Raw genomic sequence first — 26,351 nt, 5'->3', positions numbered from 1 at the left:
TTTTAGACTGCTGAGGGGCAGATTCTGGGAGGAAGTTCCACAATCTTGAGCGGAATGACAGAAGGCTCCTCTAACACACACTGATGTGAGGAACAGTAGAAAGATCCATTCTCAACTTTACTGAATTTCACTTTATGTGAAAGGGAAGTGTTGTGGTGTAGCCTTTAATGGCTGAAAAATAACAGACAGAGGCAAAATAAGTTAATAATAAGGTTAAGCACTCTTGTGCATGTTTATTTTAAATGGTGTCTCTTTAAATATTTCACAACTATATACACTAAAATACAGACAGAGGAAGTGTATAAACAAGTGGTATACTTGTTAACAGGCACAGCTGCGGATGCTGGGTTGGCAGGTAATCATCACTGGGTGTTCTGGAGGTAGTTACCTGCTTTCAGTTTGGGAAGATATAAAGGGGAATTGTAGTCCTTCTTTTTAGTTTTGCTGCTGTGCTCTGCTACCTGTGCTCTGCTGCTTTTACTAGTGGAGAGACTGCTTCTTTATACACCAATGGCTAGGCTTAATTGACTTTTAATTAGTCAATGAAGTCCCAACCACAGTCTGAAATATACTGCAGTATTAACCCTATCCGTGCCAAACTGGAAGAGCAATAATACATACAGGGCATGTGCCTTATGACAGGCAATTTGCCTCAATGTAGTTCTTGTTAACAAGTGCTGCCAAGTTTTGAACTAACTGCAATGGTGAGAAAATGGTTCAGGATTTTACAGAGTATTCGCCAGTGCAAACTGGTAAGCCACATCTCCACAATCCACAACACTTGTTGAACAATCTTGCAACGACTCTGCAGTGCGATCAAATTTATAATAAGTGTATTATCAAGCTTCATTTACATACTGTATATGCTACTCACAATAATGCCTGCCACTCCCTGAATGAGTGGCATTGCAGATGTGCTCTCTCTGAGTACTCACTGGGACTGATCCTTGATAAAAGTTAATTTGTACGGTTACCAGAGAGTCTTTTCTCCTCACAACCTCCTTTAGTCACTAATAACTCATTACTAAGCTTATTTTAAGTGATTGCAAGCTGTTAAGTGTATCTGACTACCCATACATTGCATTACGTTTATACATGCTGCATCATATTGCTTTTATGGTTAACTCCTCAAGACCAAAGTTAACCATTGCCTGACCTTGCTTGTTAGGCAGCACCACAGCCAAACCATGTTCAGGTCAACCACTTTGTCAGAACATGGGGCTACAGAACATGGCTGCATATCACAAGTAGTCATTACCATGACGAGTCAGGAGATAATCATAGTTAACAGTTCTAGGTGATTCAAAATGTAGATCTGCAAGGTAACTCCTAAGTCAGACATCCTAGGCAATATCATATATTCACGGTTCAATCTTGTGACCACCCCCTGTTGACTGTCTGCATCACACATCATAAAGACCTGAATTTGTTTACTTAATAGGGAAGGTCAATCACTTCTTACTCAATTTACTGTTAAATTATCAATACAGTAAGGAGGCATTTTTACAGAGAGGTACAGTATACTTCATTCTAGAACTTTGAAGGGGAAGGGGTTGTACAGTTTTTGAGCAGCTTTTCTTTATTCTGTTTTGTAAAGAAGTCTTATTTTTTAGTGGGGTTGGGAAAGAGACACAATACTCATAAGAACATAAGAACATAAGAAAGTTTACAAACGAGAGGAGGCCATTCGGCCCATCTTGCTCGTTTGGTTGTTAGTAGCTTATTGATCCCAAAATCTCATCAAGCAGCATCTTGAAGGATCCCAGGGTGTCAGCTTCAACAACATTACTGGGGAGTTGATTCCAGACCCTCACAATTCTCTGTGTAAAAAAGTGCCTCCTATTTTCTGTTCTGAATGCCCCTTTGTCTAAACTCCATTTGTGACCCCTGGTCCTTGTTGCTTTTTTCAGGCTGAAAAAGTCCCTTGGGTCGACACTGTCAATATTTTTTGGAATTTTGAATGCTTGAATTAGGTCGCCACGTAGTCTTCTTTGTTCAAGACTGAACAGATTCAATTCTTTTAGCCTGTCTGCATATGACATGCCTTTTAAGCCTGGAATGATTCTGGTCGCTCTTCTTTGCACTCTTTCTAGAGCAGCAATATCTTTTTTATAGCGAGGTGACCAGAACTGCACACAATATTCAAGATGAGGTCTTACTAGTTCATTGTACAGTTTTAACATTACTTCCCTTGATTTAAATTCAATACTTTTCACAATGTATCCGAGCATCTTGTTAGCCTTTTTTATAGCTTCCCCACATTGTCTAGATGAAGACATTTCTGAGTCAACAAAAACTCCTAGGTCTTTTTCATAGATTCCTTCTCCAATTTCAGTATCTCCCATATGATATTTATAATGTACATTTTTATTTCCTGCGTGCAGTACCACACTTTTCTCTATTAAATGTCATTTGCCATGTGTCTGCCCAGTTCTGAATCTTGTCTAGATCATTTTGAATGACCTTTGCTGCTGCAACAGTGTTTGCCACTCCTCCTACTTTTGTGTCGTCTGCAAATTTAACAAGTTTGCTTACTATACCAGAATCTAAATCATTAATGTAGATTGGGAATAGCAGATGACCTAATATTGATCCCTGTGGTACACCGCTGGTTACCACACTCCATTCTGAGGTTTTTCCTCTAATCAGTACTTTCTGTTTTCTACATGTTAACCACTCCCTAATCCATGTACATGTGTTTCCTTGAATCCCAGCTGCATTCAGTTTGAGAATGAATCTTTTGTGCGGGACTTTGTCAAAAACTTTCTGGAAATCTAAATAAACCATGTCATATGCTTTGCAATTATCCATTATCGATGTTGCATCCTCAAAAAAATCAAGCAAGTTAGTTAGACACGATCTCCCTTAGTTAGACACAATCTCCCTTTCCTAAAATCATGTTGACTGTCTCTTACCATAAAAGTAATTTTCCATTTTGGATCTTATTATAGTTTCCATAAGTTTGCATATAATAGAAGTCAGGCTTACTGGTCTGTAGTTACCTGGTTAACTCCTTGTTATAAGATCTAACCCTGTTAGACAGTAGCTTTGTGTTTGTGGGAAGGAGGCTGAATGGTTTATAAATGGTATTCCTGAATGGTTTATAAATGATATTCCTGAATGGTTTATAATGGTATTCCTGTGTGTCTGCCAGCCTCTGCATTCTTCCAGGCCTATCGTGCAGTGTGTTGAAGGCTTGCATTGATACCACTATGTAACACAATTTTTGTTCCTGGGTAGTAAGTGTTATTTCCTAATTGCTTATGCCTCAAAAGTATAGAAAATGGCTATTATTCCCTACAAACTTTGCTAAAAATTTGTTACACGGTGTATTCACTGATAATGTACAATGTATGGGATTTCCCATTTCGATTGGCTGCCCTCCCTTGCCTAATGGAAACTGGAGGAGGAAATCTTTGTATAGCTTAATGTACTATCCACTCTATTAATTCAGACTGTATGCCCATGTTTCGTCCTGCCATGGTTCTGAACAGGGGTGATTATGCCTTGACCTCATCTATAAATACCGGAGGAAGAAACATCATTGCTTGGGGTGCTCTAATAAACCCAGAGGGCCTTTGATTTTTCCTTAGCTTTTTATTTTCCGAATTTCCTAAACAGATGAACAAACAATTGCCAGAGCTATAGCTGCATCCAATATGTTGCCATAATAAGTGTTTATGTAAACAGGGGGGGAGTGGGGGGGGGGGGGGGGTATTTCCAGCAGGATCTGTTCTTTAGACTGTGGATCTGAATACCACAAAAGGGGCTCTGCCACTTTGTAAACCAGCAGTCGCTGAATGATGAAGTCCATGCACTTATGTAATGGGAGTTCTGTTATTGTGTGGGTGTCCGTTGAAAGACAAGAGAGACAGTGGGTTGCAGTTTAAACGCAGCACAGGCGTCCAGGTGTTATTTAAATCACAGGTATTGGAGCCAGTTCCAGTGGTTGGCTGCCACCACTAGAGTACTAGGAATAGTAACCCTAATGCGGAAGAACATACACACAGGTGTATATAATAGTACAAAAATACAAAACAAAACACAGTGGGAAAAGAGCTACAAAACAAATGCTGACCTAACACAGGCTGAGCGCTGCTCCCACTAAAAGGAGGTGGGGTAAAATCCCCTAAATTAATCCCTACCCAATTATCCCAATTAAACACATGGTGATAATCTTGGTTGATCCATTCGGTTCACACTCCGTGCCTATCCACACAGGCATGAATTTTCGCACTGGTACACAAGAACAGGAACAAACAAAAACAGAACAAACCAAAAACAATTATCTGGCTTTCTAGCCCCTTAAAAGGCAGTTGACCAGTGTTTATTTATCATCAATTAGTTAATTAACACCTGGCCATCTGCTGCACATTAGGATTCAAATAGGCAGGGAGGTATGTATAGATCAAACAAATTGTACTTATAATCAAGAAAAACTGTATTTTACAGGGGCAGGCCTCAGCCCTGCCACAACTTAACATAAGAATTCTACACAACTGCATATTTATGAAAATGTAAGCATGACATACCGACAGACAGCTGCACAGCAGCTGTTCTCTAGATCAAGGTTTCCTAGTCCTGGTCCTGGTCCTGGGTGACCTCTGTGTCAGGATTTGAACCAGGGACCTGGTTACAAGCCCTTTTCTAAAACCACTGGTCCACACAGCTTCCTTAGAAGTTGAAGCAAATGGACCTTACATGTAATTGAAAGCTGATTATGTGTAAAAAGTTAAAGCAGCAGCCCTTGCAGAGTAAACAAGAATAAAGAACAGCAAACAGGAAGGAACAATTTCCTCTATAAAAAAATAAAACGTCTGGAATGCAGTGATGTATTCGAGTGAAGCCTAGTACATGCACTTTTCATTAACATTCTGTGTAACCCACTATTATTATCGGAAACAAAAACACATTAGAAATGTGGAAAAAAGCCAAGTTATCAAAAGTGTCCAGCCATTTAAAGTGGAGATATCAAAAACAAAAGCCAAGTTTCAAGAAACCATTGGGGCAGCCTTGCCCAGCACAAAGCAAATACACAACTGTAAAAGCAGTAGGGGTCAAGGTTGCCCCAATTGTTTATAACTTGGCTTGTGTTTTTGATGCAAGTGCGGTCTGCTTTTATTGTGCCTGAAAAACACAAGACAAGTTAGATATCAGATATCACTTCTTTTTTCACACATTTCTGGAATAGCAAAATTGTTCAACCTATATTTAGGCAATGTATTGCTGTTTGGATAGGATAAATGTAAATGATAGTCTGTTGAAAGGGTTACGATATGAATCTGTGTAGTTGGATTGAAAGTATGACCAGTTAGGGTTCAAATCCTGCCTTATATACTTGACCACTGAATCTGATGTCTCTGAGAAAACAGGTTAGTGGTGGAAATCTCAGCTGAGAAAATAAGACATTGTCCAACATCTGCATCTTCCATAGCTTTCTTTGCCGCCCGCTTTCTTTGCCGCCCACTTTCTTCCAGTTTTCAACAAAGGTGCTGCCTCCCTCACACATTTGTCATTTAACTATGTAAATGTAATTTCTAGTCGAACCTTGGAGCACTTAATCACTTCCTGACATATGAACTGATTAACGCTTCCAGCTTCTCTGCTGTTGTCAAGGAAACCTGATACATAATGAGTGGCCACAGAAGTCTTGGCAGTAGACCAAACTGAAAGTTTGCCTAGTAAAGCGCTGCTGTCTATGCTCTTCAACCCTTGCACTGCTTGTTGTCTCACTTCTCCTATATGAACTGTGTCCTTTAGGTCCCCTTCATACCATCTCCTAAGACGAAACGACATAGCAGCTACAGATTGTAAAGACAGCTGCACTCATTTACCAAGGGGTCATGCAAGACAGGATAAAAGGGGACGGAGAATCACAATCTACTCCTTCGCTTGGTTTTTGTATAGAGAACTAGAAGGATCATGAGAGACCCAGTGAAAACTGAAAATAAATATTTGTGAGTGTTTTGTTTGTTTCTCGCTGTTAGTAATTGTCTTTGTTTGTGAACCACAAGGTGGCTAACACATATCCAGAGCTGTTGCATTGGGCCACCACAAAGCTACCACCCAACACAAGCACAGCTGCACGCATCCGGACTGGTGACCTTGTCCAGTATTATTGTGGGGCAGATAACGTGTATTTATTATTTGGGCTGTAACCCATTGTTATTGTTACCTCTGTGCATCACACATTGGTGTGTATTGCTGGAGTTTATTGTTTGGTTGCCAGACCGGGATGTAAAAATAAAAATACACCTTTTCCAAATGGATTACAGTTTTCTGTCTGTGATTATTCCTGCACTGCATCACCTCTGCACCTGTTGTCACTCAGCAGCCGCTTTGCCACAAGACCCCCCCTGCTCTGTGCCATGCTCTTGGTACAATCTGTTTTTCCCATACTACTTTCATCAGTTTCCACAGTGTTTGTAGAATACCAGGGGCACTCTTGTACACTCTGTATGGAACTCCATTAGGCCCTGGAGATGATGACACCTTTGCCTTTTTCACAGCTTTTCCTTGAGATATCTCTCCTGCTCAGACTTAGTTTAGTGTGCCATTTTTCTCCCAGGTGAATAACTTCTTTGCAAATTTGAATGGGTCTTTATAAAAGTTATTTCTCGCACGCTCCTTCTTTTTTAGCATTTCCATAGGTTTATCTTTTATGATCCCTGGTAATAGATTGAGTGCCGCCTTCTGACTTTGTTCTGCTCTCCTCCATTGCTTCTTTAGCTGCCTTTCTCTCACTAAGCACTAATCTCCTGCCGCCATCTAGACTTTACAAAATAGTTCGTACTTTCTCTGTTCTTTTTTCAACTCCAAACCTCTCGCTTCCATATGCGTAAATGGTATTCCCAAATTTATTCAGCTTGTTTTTAACTGTTCCATCTAACCTTTCCAATGCAAAACAGAGATCTGTGTTTACTGTGTCTCACGTTGTTTTCTCAGAAGCTCTTGGTCATTTAACTCCAGGCTTGTGTCCATTGAGGTTTTTTTCTCCCTCAAGCATTTCTTTCTCCCTTGATGAATCTTCAAACCCCTAAATGTTGTCACTTTGCTCCAACAACAGACACAAACCTGGAGCTCCATGTCTTTGCTAATGAAAATGTCATTCATATCAATTAGATTTTTTCACATAAAAATGTATTTGTTACATATAAATAAAATACATTAAAAACAATTATAGTTTGCTATATAAACCCTATGTGAATATTGAACCAAAGACATGCTTTCAATGCAGTCCCCAGGCTCTTGTGCCCCCTTATATAACCTCTCGTCGTTTCCCGCCATAGTCCAGCTCATCAACCAGTCACATCCATGCTCTGCAGCCCCTGATAACAGCAATACACATTCTCCCCACTCATTCACTCACTCCCCCTTTCCATGCTAAGTAATGGCATGACCCATTCCCCTTACAATCCATGTAACGTAAGCCAGACGAGACAAACTGAACAGACAACAAGTTGGTTGTTGAAAGGTTATTTTAACAAGGTTGTTAAAATATATTTTAAAATTTGAAAGTAAAAATATATGAAAGCATGGTGATCTTTATTTAAAAAAATCTTCACTAATATACAATTGAACAAGAACTGATGAGAATTTATTTTTGTTTCATACAGTATTAAATGGCAGTATTTATATCTGAGAGTGAAAAATAAATATCAAGATAGATAGATAAAGAAAGAAATGTATATGTATTGATGTATGCATTAATTTATTATTTATTATATGTATTTATTAATATTTATTAATATTTATTAATGTATTTATTTTTATTTATTTATTTATTTATTTATTTTTTCTTTTTTACCAAATATATAGGCTATCCTTCAGCACAGCTAAATCTCAGAAATTAACATTACTTTTTGTCCAGTGGGGACCACAAATAACATTACTCTCGTCAACCAGTATCGAGAGGAACTGTAATTCCTTGCGCCAATAGGGATCACAATGTGCATTACACTGACAAGAAACCAACATTTTTCAGAGATCAAGACCAGAATATCAGAATGATGAGGTGACTGGAAAAAGAAAATAAATAAATAAATAAATCTCTAAAATGTAAAAAAATAAGTCCCGAGAATTTTCAGCTGGCTGACTTTATCTTTCAAAGTACTGCTTGCTTTCTCAACTAACTGTGTAGCACTGATGACAGTAACACAACACCCTTGCAAATTGAAGGTTATAGTTTCAAATTCCATGCATGTCAGATTATTTTTTTGTATATTTATATTATATAAAGAACTTTTTTCTTTTAGCAAGTTATCAGAAAGCGTGAGAACTGCCAGACTCTCTATACAACAAGGATAGTTTACGTGTTTCAGGGTATTGGCGCAGAAGAAGTAAATCAGCCAAAAGCACCATTTCACTTTTAATTTGTAGATCCCAACACTCTTAGGTGAAATGTAGAAAAAAAAGTCAATACCTGTCATACAGTAAGAGAAATAAGTCGCCAAAGTAAGGTAAAAATATATCCTTCTCTCCCTCCCCACCCCCCCAGGTATTTTTTGCAGACCCCAGACATATTTCCATGTTGACAAAACAAGTTAATTGTCATGAAACTTGGATGTCCCGTAATATACATATGCATGGATAAAAGTGCCTGGGGTCTGCACAAATCTGCAAATCTGAAATAAATAATGGTAGACATCTATTTATTTTTTCCTCATCCACAAAAGTTTCCAGAAACTTTTTTTGCTCATCCACAAAAGCAAAACTTTTGCTACAAAAAACTTTTTCCTATAATTATTTGTTTTCAATACATTTCTAGAAATGATTCATTTTTATTGGGGTATGTAAACTTTTGACTACAACTGTGTATTCAGATAAAGCTGACAATTGTTAATAGCTGGCAATTGCCAATATCCTTAAAGCTGCGCATTCTACTTTATTATCAGCATTGCCAAAAGTTCTCCACACTGCTGGTAAGTTTATACTGTTTCATTTTCAGCCTTCGCCAGTATTGTCGACAGTTCTCTAAACTTCTGGTAGAAATTGCAACCGATAGCATTCTGTTTAAAGACCCGTATTTTTTTTTGTTAACAGTAACTGGTTATTGCTAATGATCCCCAATGCTGCCTTTAAAGATACAATACTCCTGGATACAATACTCCTCTCTGTGAAAACTTTATAAATGTAGAGGTTATATCTGCCTAATTATATTAACTGAAACACGTTGCTTTACAACTAACTCGAGTCTGGATGTACAATACTTACTCATAACTCATCGCAGTAAGCTACATTTGTCTAACTGCATGAATTGAAATATGATAGATATAATAAAGGAAATTGCATTCATCCTGAGGACGCATGCAATGCAACACTAACATTCAGTTTAATGGAGAAATCTTAAAACAAAATAGAAAAATAAGTTTATTAACTTTCACCAGTGTGTGTTGGTTATTGTCAACAATGAAAAACACAGTCATTGTTCAGCTTTCACCAAATGGAGGATGCAGAATGTGTTCTTACTTGCCAGAGCCCTAGACCCTGCCCACCCCACCTTTTATTTTCAAAGGATCCCATCCAGAAGGTATCAATGTATTATCTTTTCTCAAGAGAGTAGAAGAAAAGGCAGACTAGAGGCCAAACTCAGCCAACACAGGAGATATTAAAGGCACTGACAAGCCCGGTGGAGTTATACCGTATTTCCTAGTTATGAGAGTTGACTGAATCCTAATCAAAAGTTCTTTTGAACACAAAGCTGGGTATAAATGGGGGACTGGGTATCGCGGGGGGAGGGCTGGGAGTCACGGACAGTGGGTTAATGTACCGTTGCTCTAGAGACATTAATAGATATTAGAAGACTGGTTAGGTGTATGATATAGAAGTCACTCTTTCTTTAAGTTAACTTTTTGCCCCATCGAGTTTTCCTGTCTGTTCTTGCATTATACTCTTATTACCAAACAGATTATCCAGTACTTCATACATTTCCACTGTGTTGTGCTATAATAAGGAATGCTTTGTTTAAGTTAAAAAGTGACTTATTTAAATTAAATGAACCAGACTTTCTGAAATTACACCAGATTCATACGTTCCTCTTAATGTTGAATCATAATAATTTTTATATTACACGCCCCTGAAACCAGGGAGTATAACTCAATGAAAGAGTACTTTCAACATGACTTAATAAGTGGAAAATCCAGCTTTTATGAGCTCTAGATTATTGAAAAAGCACACTATAAAAGTCTTGCATGGAAATACAGAAGTTAGTCATCAGAAAGTCTCTAGTATTCAGCATAGGTCAACAAAATCCTAACATTAAAGCACACCCAAAACTTTAAATTAGCCCTAACTTTTAAGTCAGTATCGGTTTGCAGGACCATTCTCTACATTGCAGTCACTATTCAAAGTGTGCATGTTCCTGAATCATTTAGTGTCAGAATAATGGAGAGCCTGGCAGTACTCCCTCTCATTGTGAAACATGGACAAACAGAATGCACTTTGAACCTCAATAACTACACACACACCAGAGCTTTAGTGAAACGACTTTTATTTGATTGGTTTGTGGACTTTAATCTTTAAAAAATGAGAAAGGAGATGCAAATGGCAATGGTTACAAGGCAGATGGAATGCATATTTTTAATTTTTTTTTTTAAAAAACTCTATTAATTATTTAAAGCTAATACAATAAGTAAACACAAGTCAATTTACTAATTTACTAATAGCACCAATGATGTATTTACACTTGATATGTCCGACAATCTTCAAGGGTATTCATTTTTTTCTGTGTAACTGAACCTGTAGTTAAACAGTAACATGCAAGGTAAGTGTCTTCACACAAGACAAATTACAGAAACATACAGGCAACGCTTCAGAAAGGATGGACTGTTGTTAGTTTGTTTGACAATAATCCAGAACCGTTTCATGCAGCAAATTTATATTTAATGAATAAAAAAAACAGACTAAAATACACTGTATTGTAAATCATGTATTGTTAAAAAGACATAGCACTTAAGAAAGGGTCTTCCTACACTGAAACTTCAACCAGTGATTTGTTATCTTACTGGTCGATTTGATCAACCTATACCTAGGGGATAGGCTAAAGCACTAGAGCATTTTACACCACTGGATTGCATCAATCACCTATCCATGGTTACCCAGGATTACCCCTAAAATGCAGTAGGTTGTTGATATAATCCAGGACGATTTCTCTAGTGATGTAAGATTCTCTAGTGCCCTACAGGTGGATTAAGTTTGATATTTAATAAACTGTTTTAGGATGTAGTTTTCTTTTATCTAGATTGAAGGATTTTCAGTCTGACATTGAAAAGGCGCATTTGTCCACCAGTGTCGTTTATCTAATTTCACTTTGAAAATTCACTCTATTCCAAGTTTTTTTCTTCTTGTTTTTATATTTGCATTTAAAAGACTGTGAACCTCAACAAGGGGGATTACAAGTGGAACTGGACTTTGACTTGTTTTTAACAAAACATTTTATTCAAAACATCAGACCATAAAAAACAAAAAACAAAAAACCAGCAGAAAAAGAAAAAACATTGTAACGCAATGGCCAGTTTGTCTCTGGAGCATTACAGATCTAAAGGGTTGGTAGACAAAAGATGTATCTCTATACAGTGTACTAAGCTATGTGAATACATGTTTTTTTTGAATATGCAAAAGTGTACATGTCTCTATGTCCTGGGCAGGCAGGAAGTGTGTGTGTATTGGAGCTAGGAATACAGAGTTCATATACTGAGGCCTGAATTGTATCAAAATCACAGTGCCTCCCCTGCTATGGTAATGCTGTGCATCACTGCTGCACAGAACATGTGACGGCACAACATTTTAATGGAATCCAGAGTCTGGTCTTGGTTCTTGTCCCTTGCCAAAAGTAGCTAGAAGCTGAAAACACATTAGAGGAGGCACCCACTTTCACCAGCACTGATGGCGAGTTTATCTGAAAGGGTTTACTAACACAGGTACTTTCAGTTTCTGAAAGGATGCATTAAGTCCCTAGATGGCAAGCCTGCAGTAATATGAACATTATTTAGCGAAAAAAATAAAATAAAAAAAACCTACGGATTCTAGTTACTCCATCTAAACTGAACATGGGTTAAAAATGCATATCTGTTAAAAATCCTGTAGCCTCTCTACCTACCTCCCCCCGTCCCATCTCAGCTGATCAAAGAGATTTTTCTGGATACTGTTTGATAGAAGACCCCTCTCAACAGAGAGTGGTAGTCGGACACTCTAAACAGGTGGCGCGCCCCGTAGGCCACATTGTAGACGCCCTTCCTATCTGAGACCAAAAGACGCAGGTTGGCCTCGTTCACCTGGCTGCCCACGGCTAGCACGTAGATCTCGATGCCTGCCGCCCTAGCCTCTGCCACGCTCTTCTGGATCACCTCATCGGAGATGCCCTGCGAGCGCCCGTCAGAGAAGATCAGGACCTTCTTATTGGTGTTGGCCCTAGCACCCCGGTACTGCGAGATCACGTAGTCCAGCGCTGCTGTCACATCCGTGGCATCGTTGAGGAACTGGATCTGTTCAATCCCAGAGGCCAGCTCTGTGTAGTTCTGGGAGAAGGGCACCTCCACACTCTGCTGCTGGCTGCCACTGTACTGCACCACCGACACACGCACCGTCGCCTGGGAGGGCTTCTTTGCCATGAGGAAGCGCTCGGCCAGCCGCTTCACAAACTGCTTCTTGGTTTCGAAGTTGTGGTGTCCGACGCTGGTAGAGCTGTCCATCAGGATGGTGATGTCAGCTGAAGACGTGAAGGAGACTGCAGAGGAGAGGAAGTCAAGAATGCAGCCACTCAACTCCATTCAACATGTGGAGGCGAACACACAAATACAGCACCAACGTCATACCATGCCATGCAAATCAATTCAAATCTCGAAAGCAAAACATTTTAGGCTTTAATAATATCAAAGTCTAAAATATATATATATATATATATATATATATATATATATATATATATATATATATATAAAAATATGTTGCTGTACTTACTTGGACACGTGTAGTCTGGACACTTCTTTTCTGTAAAAAAAACAAAAAAAAAACAAACACTAAATTATTAATTGTTAATAAAATATATCTTTAACTTTTGTATACAGGGTCCTGGGTTCAGTTTTAATGATCATCATGTTGCATCTGTAGCAGATTTATGTCTATTTATATAATTACACGGCCTGCACTCTGTGTTATATTAATCCACATCTCTGTGTGTTACATTACTCCACCTCTCTGTGTGTTACATTACTCCACCTCTCTGTGTGTTACATTACTCCACCTCTCTGTGTGTTACATTACTCCACCTCTCTGTGTTTTACATTACTCCACCTCTCTGTGTTTTACATTACTCCACCTCTCTGTGTGTTACATTACTCCACCTCTCTGTGTTTTACATTACTCCACCTCTCTGTGTGTTACATTAATCCACCAGTTTGTGTGTCCCACAAGCAAGAGCCTGCTCTGTGGATACCTTGGCAGAGGTGTGCTGTTAAGTTCTGCAGGAAGGAGTCCTCCAGCAGCTCTGCGTAGTTGTCCCTACGTAGGATGATCCCACTCGAGCAAACGATCTCTCCAAGCTGCTCCGTGTTGGGTTGCTTCTTGAAAATGTCCCCAACACCAACGGCAACCACCTGTAAACAACAAGATCTACTAGGACAGGGACAGACAAGCAGGCCTCCAGAGGGGAAAGACATGTGAGGCTAGTGAATTACCCACAATCTGTCTGTCTGTCTGTCTGTCTGTCTGTCTGTCTGTCTGTCTGTCTGTCTGTCTGTCCTACCAACACCCTTAGATTGGAACCCAGGCCTCCAGAGGTGAAAGGCAGGAATGAGAGACTAGTGAATGAGCCAACTCTGTCTGCACCACATTGCACTGTACCTGGGTGTTGACCGCACACAACTCATTCAAAGGGGTGGGGTCCCGCAATGTGTCTGAGCGTCCGTCTGTCAGAACCAGGGCGAATCGATTCTCCAGCCTGAACCGATCCAGAAGATTGGTCCTGGAGAAGCCAAGTGCTGACCCAGTGAAGGTTCCCCCAGCAATCCACTTCAGATTCTTCACAGCCCTGAGACAGAAGACAAAGCTCTGAGAAACTCAAGCAGATAAACCTCTTGATAAAGCTAACTCCAGGATATTGTTTTATTAAGACTGGGAATAAATTGCAATTACAGCACTGCTGTCATTCTAGCAAATAACAGTGGCATCAGAAACTGAACTAGCAATATGCATGATGCTTGTGACCTGAAAATGTAGCTTTCTGCTGAATGAATGGAATAAAATAATTCAACATTTAAGAGAAAAGTGTTTTCTGTAGTTTAGACAAACCAGGGGATAAAAAAAATACCAGTATTTTAGAAAATGCAGAATAACTTTTTTTTTCTGTTATGGATGGACACTAACAGCACTGGAATGTCTGCAGCAATTCTAACAGTGTAAGACAGAAAAGGTGGTAATTGTTGTTCAGAGTGGTGCACAAGGACACTACTGAATACATGAGCCAAATACTTCAGCTGAGCCCTTGAGTTTTAAAAACTCTGCTGCTTGTCTTTCTAATTCAGTATCTTACATCATTGTAGCACAGAGCCTTCCCTAAAGATTTTCACCATAAATTTGCCTGCCAATGTTGTAGTTTTCCAATGCCTTTGCCATGCTTTTCCCATGATTTCCGTTGATTGCACTGTGCTTCACTATACTTTGCTGTGCTTTTGCTAGGGGAACATTTTATAAGGGTTTGTGAGGTCCTTAACTCTTTCAACACTGCAAACTTGCCAGGCAGAGGTCCGGGAAAGACCAACACTCCTAGCTAGAGAATACTACTGCAGTGTAGGACAGGGAGACTCAATTGAAAACAGAAGATTTGGGTAAGATCACATACTGTGTGTGTGTGTGTGTGTGTGTGTGTGTGTGTGTGTGTGTGTGTGTGTGTGTGTGTGTGTGTGTATATATATATATATATATATATATATATATATATATATATATATATATGCTTATTAAACTGACGTACTCTTTCAAATCTTGGATGGACTTGATGTCTGCGCTACCCATGGCAACAAGTTCCTCTGTCTGCTTGTGGCTGTACTGAACCACTCCGACACGGGACTCATTTTCATCAAACTGGAAAAGAAAACAGTGCGGTTAAACTAAACCCTACTCAGCTGTGACCCAGAGGCCTGGTATACAGTACAGGGCTCCACCTGCAACCCCCCTCCGCCAAGTACTGTGACAGTGAATCTGGACACATGATGGCTCTGTGTAGGATGTGTAATGAAATATATGACCACCAAGGGGTGAAATCCCTACACCTATTTTATTCCCTCACTAATTTATCATTTTTCTGTTACACACACAGATCTGTGTTTTCTGTTTACCCTACTGGAAAATGAAGACAGATGTCTTTCTGTATATAGCAATGACATTGATTCCACCCCCCACAGTGTGGATTCCCAGGACTGGAGTGTGTCTTGGCTCACTCCTGCACAAACCTGTTTGTACCCTCAGGCAATGTCCTTACCTTGACTCGCTCGTCTCTGCTTAGTCGGTCAATCACTTTGATTATGAAGTCTTTGGACAGCTGAAAGTTCTGCATGCCGATACTCTCTGAACTGTCCAGTACAAACATGAGGTCCAGGGGACCACACTTACATTCTGAGAAAAAGCAAGATCGTTCCTTCTTTCAGTTCACTTCAGTTTGAAGAACACCCAGGTGAATAAGCATAAGTCTACATGGATAGAGCAGCAATACATATCTGTGCCTCCTCTTTCCGCTGGCAATATTACCTTGTTTTATAAAAGTGAAAGTTGATGGAACTAAATCACTTCCTATGCTACAGCTTTGTATAAAAAGCAAATAACTGAATTATCTTCTGACAAGGACCAAGTAAGCAGGTTATCAGAGAGTTTAAACTGCTTTCAGAAAGTGGGGCTTCAATTGTTATTTCATCAGAACACTTCTGAAAATTTACTTCTGTATTGAAAAATATATCACAGAAAAAACAAGCAGTGAAATAAGACTGTACTCACCACAGCATGCTGTTGTTGAAATGGAAATAAAGAAAAGTAGCAATGTTATTAACAAAGACTTGATTGTCTGATTCAAGCTGTAGACACATAGGCAGGGCTTCTGTTTATCTGTGTTTATTCATTACATTTTTTGCTGCTTATTTTCAGCTATTTTTTAGTTTTATGTAAATGTTTTCTTTTTTTGGGGGGGGGGGGGGGGGGGCTTCCGCTTGTTGTATACTGTATGAAATTATTGTATTCTGTATTTAAATATGTGTTTATTTACTTGTATGCCTTTGAAAGATGAGGGACAGTGACCAGGAAGCGATGGTTTTCTGGTTTTGTGATGGGGATTACACATCTGTCTGGAGGCAAAGCACCCACATGCGAACCCTTATTCTGCTATTACTGCTGGTAAACATTAAAGTGCTGATTTCCCAGGTACATAGCAAGTCTAAATGCATCCTAATTACCAAATAAAAATATCAACCCCCCACCATTAAAGCATTTCAAGAGACAAACAATATCAATATAAAATCATATACTTACAACACATCCGCATGATTATATCCAAGATTTCACACTCCTAGACAAAAGAGGCATTCAGTTGAGTTAAACAAATAGGTGATTTCTATTTCTATCTTGTGTATTACGCTGAGAACAGCATAAAAACAGGACTCCTTACTAACAAAACTATGAGTATTATTCAATTGCACAGGTTATGGGTTAGAGTCAAGCATTTGAGCTGTTTGAACATATTTATCTTGTTAACACGCAGGACAGGTGATTTAATGCAGAACGACTGCATTAACTGCATTTGTACCCCATTGTAGCTCATGGAACCCCACTCAGAACCTTGCTTGCTCATTAATATTCCATGGTACCACTCCCTTCAAATACATGCAAGAGTATTAACGAGCAAGCAGTCTTGGAACCGCAGTAGTCCCACAATATTATAGACTGATGACTGCTAAAAATGGGTTTTAGAAACATACCCTGACTGCCCAAGCTGGTCTATAATTTACTCCTGTTATTTGAAAGGAGAAAACAGGAACCAAACACCACTCAAGTTGTTTCTTTCTCATTTTATAACATTACAGGGGATTGTATTCTTCCTTCAGAGAAATAGGAGTTTTATTACAGACTGGACCAAATGCTTTGCCAAATCTGCCGCTGAATGTCACACCAGTCTTGACAGTTATCATTGCTGAAAACAATAAACCCTGACCCTGGCCCTAAACCTAGCCCTTAAATCCTTTACACTAAAACCAAAGAACAGTTTAGAAATAATCGAAATAATATACTTACATCAGCGCCTGGCGGTCCTGGAGGTCCAACTGGTCCCTGTAATCAGAAGATCCCAATAAAGTAGCATGACCCAGTATCAAACCAGTTAAACCACGGCGATAAAATTACACTGGCTGTTATTATAATAAATATCACGGCCAACTACACACAAGTGTAATGCTGAGTTAAACTGGGGTCAAGTTGCAAAAGTCCTTCTGATATTATTTGTTCATAGGGAACAAATAATATCAGAAGGAAACACACTGAGTTCAGTGCAGTACATGCTCACAGTGATGCACTCATTCAGCAGTGTTGATTTTGTTGAGTTTAATAGCTCCAAAATAATTTAACTCCTTTCTTGTTTCCGATTCTTCTATCGAGTTCGGGTTTAGGATTTCACATGAACAGATCGGCTGCAGTGACTCAGACAGAGATTCTAATAGGCAATGCAATTCATTTGAAATAGACAATGCTATTCACTTGAAATAGGCAATGCTATTCATTTGAAATAGGCAATGCTATTCATTTGAAATAGGCAATGCTATTCATTTGAAATAGGCAATGCTATTCATTTGAACTCTAAGGCATTTTGGATTGTTTAAGCACTGTGTTGGTCAACCGGGGAGTAAAATCATGCATATACACTCAGACAGTATACAGTATACTGTATTAGAGCATACATCACAGTGCATACTGTATTAGGGCATACAGCACACAGCATACCGTATTAACTATCATATGTCACAAACAAATACTGTTTCTATGAAATATGTTTTGCATCATTGTATACACGTTATGACAATACATTTAACAGCACGTCATGAATAGTGCAGATAGCTTTACAGTATTGTGTTGTTTTTGCAAGGTGTTATGAATTCTACAGTTTCTAATTCAAGAAGAATAGGGTTGTTCAAGCTGTTTTGTACCCGTTTGGACAGTTTGTACTGTTTGGACAGTTTATTCATATCCCGTTATTTTTTTTTTTAAGAAAAAAAACAGACTCCCAGGTTTTCCAAACACAAAATTTGTCCCTATTCAAGCATGTGTAAATGCTGATTTACACCAACAAATTCCCTGACTTCAATTTAAGAACAGTTTTAGAGTAACAAGTGGTTGTCTTTTTAACATACTGAACCCTGATACAGGTTAACTTCACCAGCTTTACATGGCTTACATTCACAAAATAGAAGCTGGTGAGCTGTTTTTCCCACCATCCACAAGCATCAGCCCTCTGATATTTACCTGGAAAACTAGGAAATTACTTATTATCACAGGACACCTGTGTTATATCGTACGTGAGTGTTTTGTTTGTTTTCACTTCTTATTTAGCAGACGGCTAAGCACATCTAGAGCTGTCACCAGAGTCCAGCACAAACCATGACATCACCTCGCTTGTTATCACAAATAATTGTATTTTGCACCACCTCCACTACAACACTCACCCAGGACTGGTGACCGTGTTTGTGTAGTGTGCATGTACTACTGACTGTGTTTATTATTTGGGACTGCAACATATTTATTTATTCCAGTGCATTACACATTGTTGTGTATTGCCTGTAATTATTGTTTGGTCACCAGACCAGGATTATAATTAAAAACCAGTTCTGAGTGAATTACAATAGTCTGTCTCCTGATTAAACACTGCATCACTCCTCACCTGTACACTGCAAGCCACTTTGCCACAGAAGCCTATCGCTCAAGTGTTTACATGGCGAATTCCAACTGTTTGTTTTGATGTTATTTTGCGTGGCTTACCTTTCTATTTCGAGTGGACCACCATGTTTGTGTCCCAAATGCAAGGACATATTTACAAATGTTGTGTGAACTGTGGCACATGGTAAAACAAATAGAAAGTTCTTATGTTTTCTTTTCCTTATCAGTAAGGTGTCAGACTGAAGTCAAGACTTTAAATGCTCAGTTCTCAACACCCCCTAAAAAATCGACAATATTGGCATTTAGTCAATTTAGCATAAACCTACCATTTGTTAGCATAACTTCCTGGGAAACAGTCAGAGAATCAAGCCTATAATGCTGTAGTTCCACATAGGAGCGTGCTCTCTTGGTTTATCCTGTCATCAGAACCCCTTAATGGAATGTATAACCTAATTACGTACTGTTGAGTCTCTACTTTTTTTTTAATATGTTCATAAGCTATTGACTCTGAACCCCAATACTTACGCCAGGTCCTTCCCTCCCTCTGTGTCCCTTGGCACCCTTTGGTCCAGGAGGCCCAGAAACATCATTCTGAAAAGACAACAGGAAGGAGGTCAGCTGACAGTACGTGACATCATACTTCAAGAGTTCTAACCATTTTCAGCCATGCCTTGAGCAAAACACACCCACTGCTGAACTGTTATGAATGAAGAACAACACAGAATTCCCTTTCTCTTCTCAAAAGGTTAGCAAGCACTCCTCCCACAAATAAGTTTACAGAGAGCAAAGGCATATCTGGAAGACATCACTAATAATTTTTACATCCAATCTGAAAACACGCCTAGAGTTCTTCAGTAGAATTACAAAACTTCAAGGCTACTTACTGCTCAAGCAATTAGACATGACATTGCTTAATCCAAAATTGAAAGTTCACCCACACAAACACAATCTCAGCACAAAATATGTATTCAGGGTTTGGAACATGCACTGTAGATGAATGATTATGAAACAGTGGCTAGGGATTGTGCTCTTGAGCTGTGCCACCTCTTAATATCTTGAATGCTCACCTCTTCAAAATCACCCCCATTCTACCTGTAAGTATTTTCAGAGATTATTTCCAGTTTTGCTAATACTGTTGGTACACTGAGGTCACAAACATTGTACTTCTCTTTCATGGGTGTCTGAAAACAATTTTGCTGCAACCCCTGAAAAGCTTTTCAAAGCTTTCCGCAACGCAATATTAACAAAATAACACAAATATTTTCCACTTAAACTCTTCTTTTCTTTTTCTATCTCTTCTGTTTACATTCTAATAAAATGTTTTTGTCTTTCCTTGCCTAGGTGACCTGCTGCAACCAGCGCCATTCACACCTCTGCCAGGTTATTGGACAGTATAATACAAAATCAGCACAAGCTCTTTCTTGTCTCCATTTGGAGAACCTTCACACTTTTATCACTGGGGGATGTAGACTCCACCCCCAAACATTCAAAACTCATTTAAATTTGGAACACATTGAAAAAGAATTTTGAGTTGAAACATTAGTCATTGACTTTTTTTTTAATGTATTTCTTTTTAAACTGAAATGTGTTAAGTGTAACATCTGTACTGTGAATAATGTTTTGCAATAAGCCTGGTACATGCACCGCTAGCTTCAACTCCTAGCTACTGAACTCCTTAGTGACCAGACTGGGATAGCTGTACAACGATATAAACTGGTGAAAGACTTTTCAAGGCATTTGAAGCAAGTTTCATATTAATATTACTATATATGACTACGTTATGGATAACAACCAATTCATCTGGTAAATCTGTCTCAGAATTGCACAGGATGCTATAAGCTACATCAAGTTGGCCAACATTTACACCAAGCTACCTTTGTAAGAAGATAAACTATTAGAACTGCATTCACCAAGGGCCATCCCTAATGAGGACCACGTGAATAATAAACCATGAACCATGTTTCCCACTTGCCCCATTAGTCTCCTTGTCCTGTCTTTCTCTGCAAGTGTGGCTGAATTGCCTTAGGTTCTGGTAAAATAACACAAACCACATGTCTTCCTGAGCCTGAGAAAGACAGTGTACAGGGAAGAAGTAGGACAGTGGCAACTAACCTTGCCCTGATCACAGCATATGGATCCATTTACTGTCCCCACAGCCTGGTGTGCTTCAAGGGCTCTGTCTGCCACTAACTGTGTCACAGATAATTGGAACCTCATTACAAACTGTGTATGTCATTAACTGTATTACAGCTAATTGGAACCTCATTACAAACTGTGTCTGTCATTAACTGTGTCACAGATAACTGGAACCTCATTACAAACTGTGTATGTCATTAACTGTATTACAGATAATTGGAACCTCATTACAAACTGTGTCTGTCATTAACTGTATCACAGATAATTGCCACCCTTTTGTGGGGGGGGGGGGGGGGGGGTTGTTAGGGGGAACTAAGTACTGATTTCAAGTACAACCATGAGAATGAATATGAAACAAAAAACACCCAATATTATACATCATTAAGCCACGCTCAGCCAATCAAAACAGTACAGATTCCTGTCCCCCTTCTTTGCCATAAGTGTCATCTTGTGCACAGTACACAATGGACTAAAATTTAAAAACATGGATAACAGCATTGACTTTTTTAAAGAAATATTTTAAGATGTAAGAGTGTCCTTTCATTTAAACTTCAGGTGACAGAGCTTTGCCGTTCTCTGGTCCACAGAATGACCCAGACTCAGCTATACATGTTAACTAACAATACATTTCCACAAGTTTCTTTACAATACTCTGGTAAATAGCCTTTTCCAATGTTTTCACATTAATAGTGTTTTTGATATGTCTGCTGGCAGGCATGCTATTAATTTGATTACTCCTCTCGAATAGCTGTTCCTCTTCCCAGAGTAATAAACAGTGACAGACAGCACTGGGCTACAGTGTCATGCCCAATAGAAAGTGACCTTGTGAGCCAAGCTTCACATAGTGCTGTGGGGAGCTTGAATCTCCTGCATACCACACTACCTTTATCTTGTTCTGGCCAGCTCCTCTGTGTGTGTGTGTGTGTATATATATATATATATATATATATATATATATATATATATATATATATATATATATATATATATATATATATATATAAGTTAACTATTAATCTCTGCATTTCTGTTCTCAAAGCAAAACTATGTACAAACCTCCTTGAGATAATTTTAGTCTTTATAAAGTTGACAAAAGAAAAAAAAAAGTTTGTCATTTATTTTCTTTGAAAGAACTCAATCTCCCAGTAGTTGGACGCATTGGTGCACATTTGAGTAGCAATCACTGCTTTTCCCATGGCTGATATGTTTTCAATGGCAGCATAATTCCTTTATGCAACTTCACAAAGTTGACTGGAAGTACAGCAGCATATCTACATGTCTTGTATAGACATATTCTGGAACTTCATCTGACAATGACAATTTGAGTTGCAAGGAGTGTCCGTTAAATATTATTCAAGGGAAAGACCTTGTGACAGCATGGAAAGAAAGCTGACAGGAGGAAAGAGACCCCACTGGGGCTGGCAAGAGTTAGCTACCCTGGTCGGCAGTATCCAGCTCTTTGTTTTCAAAGGTAAACAGGATGCTGGAGACATCCGCCCAAGGCTTCTAAGAAATTAAACAGCAAAATACCCCTAGAGTCTGCGAGAGTGGGGGTGGAAGATGACTCAACGTTGGATAACATGGTTAACGATTTAGGAACAGAAACGGATATGAGAATGGAGAGTACTTCACAAAAGACTTTTTCAAGATCTGCAATTAGCAAAGACATGGAACTCCAGGTTTGCGTCTGCGGCTAGAGCAAGGTGACAATGGTCAGGGGTTTGAAGATTCATCAAGGGAGATTGAAATGCTTGAGGGAGAAGGGACAATGGCCTCGCATTGATCAGTACTTCTTACGAAGTCAGTCAAGTCAGTCGAACGAAATCCAGACAGGAAGCAAACCACAGTTCGCAGGATATCAGCACCCCTGTCGTAGACGTGAGGAGGACTTACGTGGATACAGCTAGTGATGAGCCTAATGATCCCTGCGAATCCGGTCAGACGAACCAGCGTAAGAGAGAAAAGAACCGCAACGGGCACAAGCCTGGAGTTAAATGGCCAAGAGCTTGTGAGAAAACTGCATGGGACACAGTAAACATGGATCTCTGTTTTACTTTGGAAAGGTTAAATGAAACAGTTGAAAAGAAGCTGGATAAATTTGGGGACATCATCTACGCATATGGAAGCGAGAGGTTTGGAATTGAAAACAGGAAGGAAAAAGTACAAACTATTCCTGGAAAGTCTAGATGGCAGCAGGAGATTGAATGCTTAGTTAGAGAAAGGAAGCAGATGAGGAAGTAATGGAGAAAAGCAGAACAAAGTCAGAAGGAGGGACTGCATCTGTTTCAAACGGTCTTAAAAGATAAGATGTAACATTGCGCAAAGCTGAGCCTTACGGAAACGCTACAAAAAGAAAGAGTGTGTGAACTTTTATAAAGATCCATTCAAATTTGTAAAGAAGATATTCACCAGTGAGAAAAATGGAACACTAAAATCATCTAAGTTTGAGCTGGAAAGACATTTGGAGGAAACACATAGAGATTCAAAAAGGCAGGAGCCTATGTCAATTCCTTCAGACATCCCACCTATCAATCCACCCGAATACCAACTGGAGGACTGTGCACCTCAGTGGAAAGAAGTACAGCAAGTTCCATACAGTGTACAAGAGTGCTTCTGGAGTTCAACAAATCCTGTAGAAATTGATGAAAGTGGCACAGGAAAAACAGGTTGTACCAAGAGCATGGCGCCGAGCAGGTGGAGTCTTTATACCAAAAGAAAAGGATTCTATAAGCATCGATCAGTTTCGTCCTATTTCCCTATTAAACGTAGAAGGCAAGATTTTCTTCATCATTAGATTGTCCACCTGTCTATTAAAGAACTGCTTCATTGATACTTACGCGTTCAAAAAGCAGGCATTCCGGGTTTCCCAGGATGCTTAGAACACATAGCGTAACAAATTCAATCAGCTAAAAGTAGAGGAAGGAGTTCCATGTGACATTCCTGGATTTGGCTAATGTATTTGGTTCAGTGCCACTTCTTTGGGCAGCATTTGATTTTTCCAGTGTACTGAGGACAATAACAAATTTAGTGAAAGCCTACTTTGGAGATTTGCAATTTAGTTTTTCAACTTCAGAATTCAGCACTACTTGGCAATGCCTAGAAGTTGGAATAATGGCAGGATGTACCATTTCTTCTCTGGCTTTTACCATGCAAATGGAAATAATTATAAGGACATCAAAATGGGTGGTGGGAGGAGAGTGCTTGGCTTCTGGAATACAACTACCACCAATTTGAGCATACATGGATGACATGACAACGATGACTACAACAGTAGCCTGCACTAATCGGTTATTGGGCAAATTAACCAATAATATTGAATGGGCACGAATGCAATTCAAGCCCACTAAATCAAGGAGCATCTCTATAATTAAAGGTAAAGTAGTAGATAAAAGGTTCTACATTAATGGTGAGGCAATACTAATAGTGTCCGAGAAGCCAGTGAAAAGTCTAGGGAGATGGTACGACGGGGATCTAAAGGACACAGTTCGTGTGGGAGAAGTTAGACAACAAGCAGCGGAAGAGTTTAAGAGCATAGACAGCAGCGCCCTACCAGGCAAACTGAAACTCTGGTGCTTTCAGTTTGGTCTACCACCAAGACTGCTGTGGCCAATGACTGTGTACGAAGGTTCCTTGACAACAGTTGAGAAGCTGGAAGCTTTAATCAGTTCATACGTCAGGATATGGTTGGGAGTTCCACGCTGCCTCAGCAGAGCGGGACTTTATGGTAAAGGAATACTGCAGCTACCAATCTCTGCTCTAACCGAGGAGTTTAAGTGCACCAAAGTCCGACTGGAAATAACATTAGTAGATTCACATGACAAATGCGTATGGGAGGCAGCACCTGTGTTGAAAAATGGAAGAAAGTGGGTGGTCAAGAAAGCCATGGAAGATGCTAAGGCTGCCCTTCAAATCGGAGATATTATGGGGCAAGTTCAGCATGGAAAAGGAGGTTTTGGTCTCAATTCAGCTCCTCCTACATGGCACAAGGCAACCCCAGCTCAGTGGAGGAAGCTGGTAGTCAATGAGGTGCAAAAGCAGGAGGAAAGGATCAGGTGTGTAAAAGCCATTTCCCAGGACAAGCAAGGAGAATGGATGAGATGGGAGTGTGTGGAACAATGCAAGATCGGCTGTCAAGACCTATGGACAATGGAACAGAGCAGGATCAGTTTCCTCATTAGATCAGCATATGATGTTCTCCCATCACCACAAAACCTAAACCTCTGGGTGGGTGAGCATCCCTCGTGTCCTTTGAGTTCATTACCTGCAACATTAAGGCACATTTTGACAGGACGTAAGGTGGGTCTTAGCCAAGGATGGTTTACTTGGTGCCATGACCAGGTGCTGCGATGTTTGGCCTTAGCATTGGAAGATGAGATTAACCTGACCAATAAATTGCAACCAATTCCATCAAAGCATTACACACAAAAGACAATATTCCCCCAACCAGGAGAGCAACAACCAAGAAAAGGTGTTAAAACTAAGCCTCGCCCAGGACAACTGGAAGCAGCTAGAGACTGGAAAATGCTGGCAGTTTGTCAATGGCTTAATTTTCCACCTGAGATTGCCACCACTAACCTTCGACCAGACACTGTCATCTGGTAGAGTTAACAGTGCCATGGGAAGATTCTGTAGATGAGGGGTATGAGAGGAAGAAGCTTTGGTATGCTCAACTAGCTTCTGAAGCGGAAGAGCGAGGATGGAGAGTCGGAGTTTACCCAGTGGAGGTGGGTTGTCGAGGATTTGTGGTACACTCTCAGAGACGTCGGGTTCAGTGGCCAAGAGTTGCATTGCACAGTGAAGAACTTATCTGAAGCAGCAGAAAGGAGCAGCAACTGGCTGTGGTTGAGACGAAAAGATTCTGGATCGGGATTTCAAGCCCAATAGAAAGAAAGCAACGCTGATGTATGGGTAAGTAAGCTGGGCTGAGCTGAGTTGGGGGTGGAGGGGGGTGATGCTGGGACGCCAGAATCACTGTTGAGCCCTCTTGAGGTGTCGTGGGACAGTCAATGAAACACTCAGGATGGAAGGTGCCCACTTGCAGACCCCAGAGACTTTCCCTACTTAGATCAATCTAGACGGTTGTCATGATGCGCTGGGCAGACCGCACTGGGTTGATCCCCGGAGCCAGCATCGCAGCCGTTGTGTGTGCTGATGCGCTGGGGAGGCAAAATGAGCTGATCCCTGGAGCCAGCATTACACTACAGCAATCAACACCAGATAGAAGGATATCTATATCATCAGATGAAAAACAACGCAAATAGATGGAGATACAGATGGATCACATTAGTTTACTGCAAAGCTACGTCTTAGTT

At 39.8% G+C, this 26,351-nt stretch overlaps 1 protein-coding gene across 1 annotated transcript in view; it reads right to left on the bottom strand.

Moving 5' to 3' along the window:
• Window positions 1–10,472: 10,472 nt before the first annotated feature.
• Window positions 10,473–26,351, bottom strand: part of LOC121323071 (collagen alpha-1(VI) chain-like) — a 49,170-nt gene continuing 33,291 nt past the window's right edge. Inside the window, exons 25-34 of the mRNA XM_041263800.1 lie at window positions 19,429–19,494; window positions 17,272–17,307; window positions 16,513–16,549; window positions 15,985–15,993; window positions 15,476–15,609; window positions 14,969–15,078; window positions 13,840–14,026; window positions 13,433–13,592; window positions 12,958–12,987; window positions 10,473–12,724 (exon numbers count right to left, since the gene is read on the bottom strand). Coding sequence (XP_041119734.1) covers window positions 12,114–12,724; window positions 12,958–12,987; window positions 13,433–13,592; window positions 13,840–14,026; window positions 14,969–15,078; window positions 15,476–15,609; window positions 15,985–15,993; window positions 16,513–16,549; window positions 17,272–17,307; window positions 19,429–19,494 — 1,380 coding nt within the window. The 3' untranslated portion in view covers window positions 10,473–12,113. The remainder of the gene's footprint in view (window positions 12,725–12,957; window positions 12,988–13,432; window positions 13,593–13,839; window positions 14,027–14,968; window positions 15,079–15,475; window positions 15,610–15,984; window positions 15,994–16,512; window positions 16,550–17,271; window positions 17,308–19,428; window positions 19,495–26,351) is intronic.

The sequence above is a fragment of the Polyodon spathula genome, chromosome 11 (genome assembly GCF_017654505.1).
Source record: "Polyodon spathula isolate WHYD16114869_AA chromosome 11, ASM1765450v1, whole genome shotgun sequence".
Lineage (NCBI taxonomy): Eukaryota > Metazoa > Chordata > Actinopteri > Acipenseriformes > Polyodontidae > Polyodon > Polyodon spathula.
Note: the sequence above shows the minus strand (reverse complement) of the source record. Positions and strands in the feature narration are given on the sequence as shown.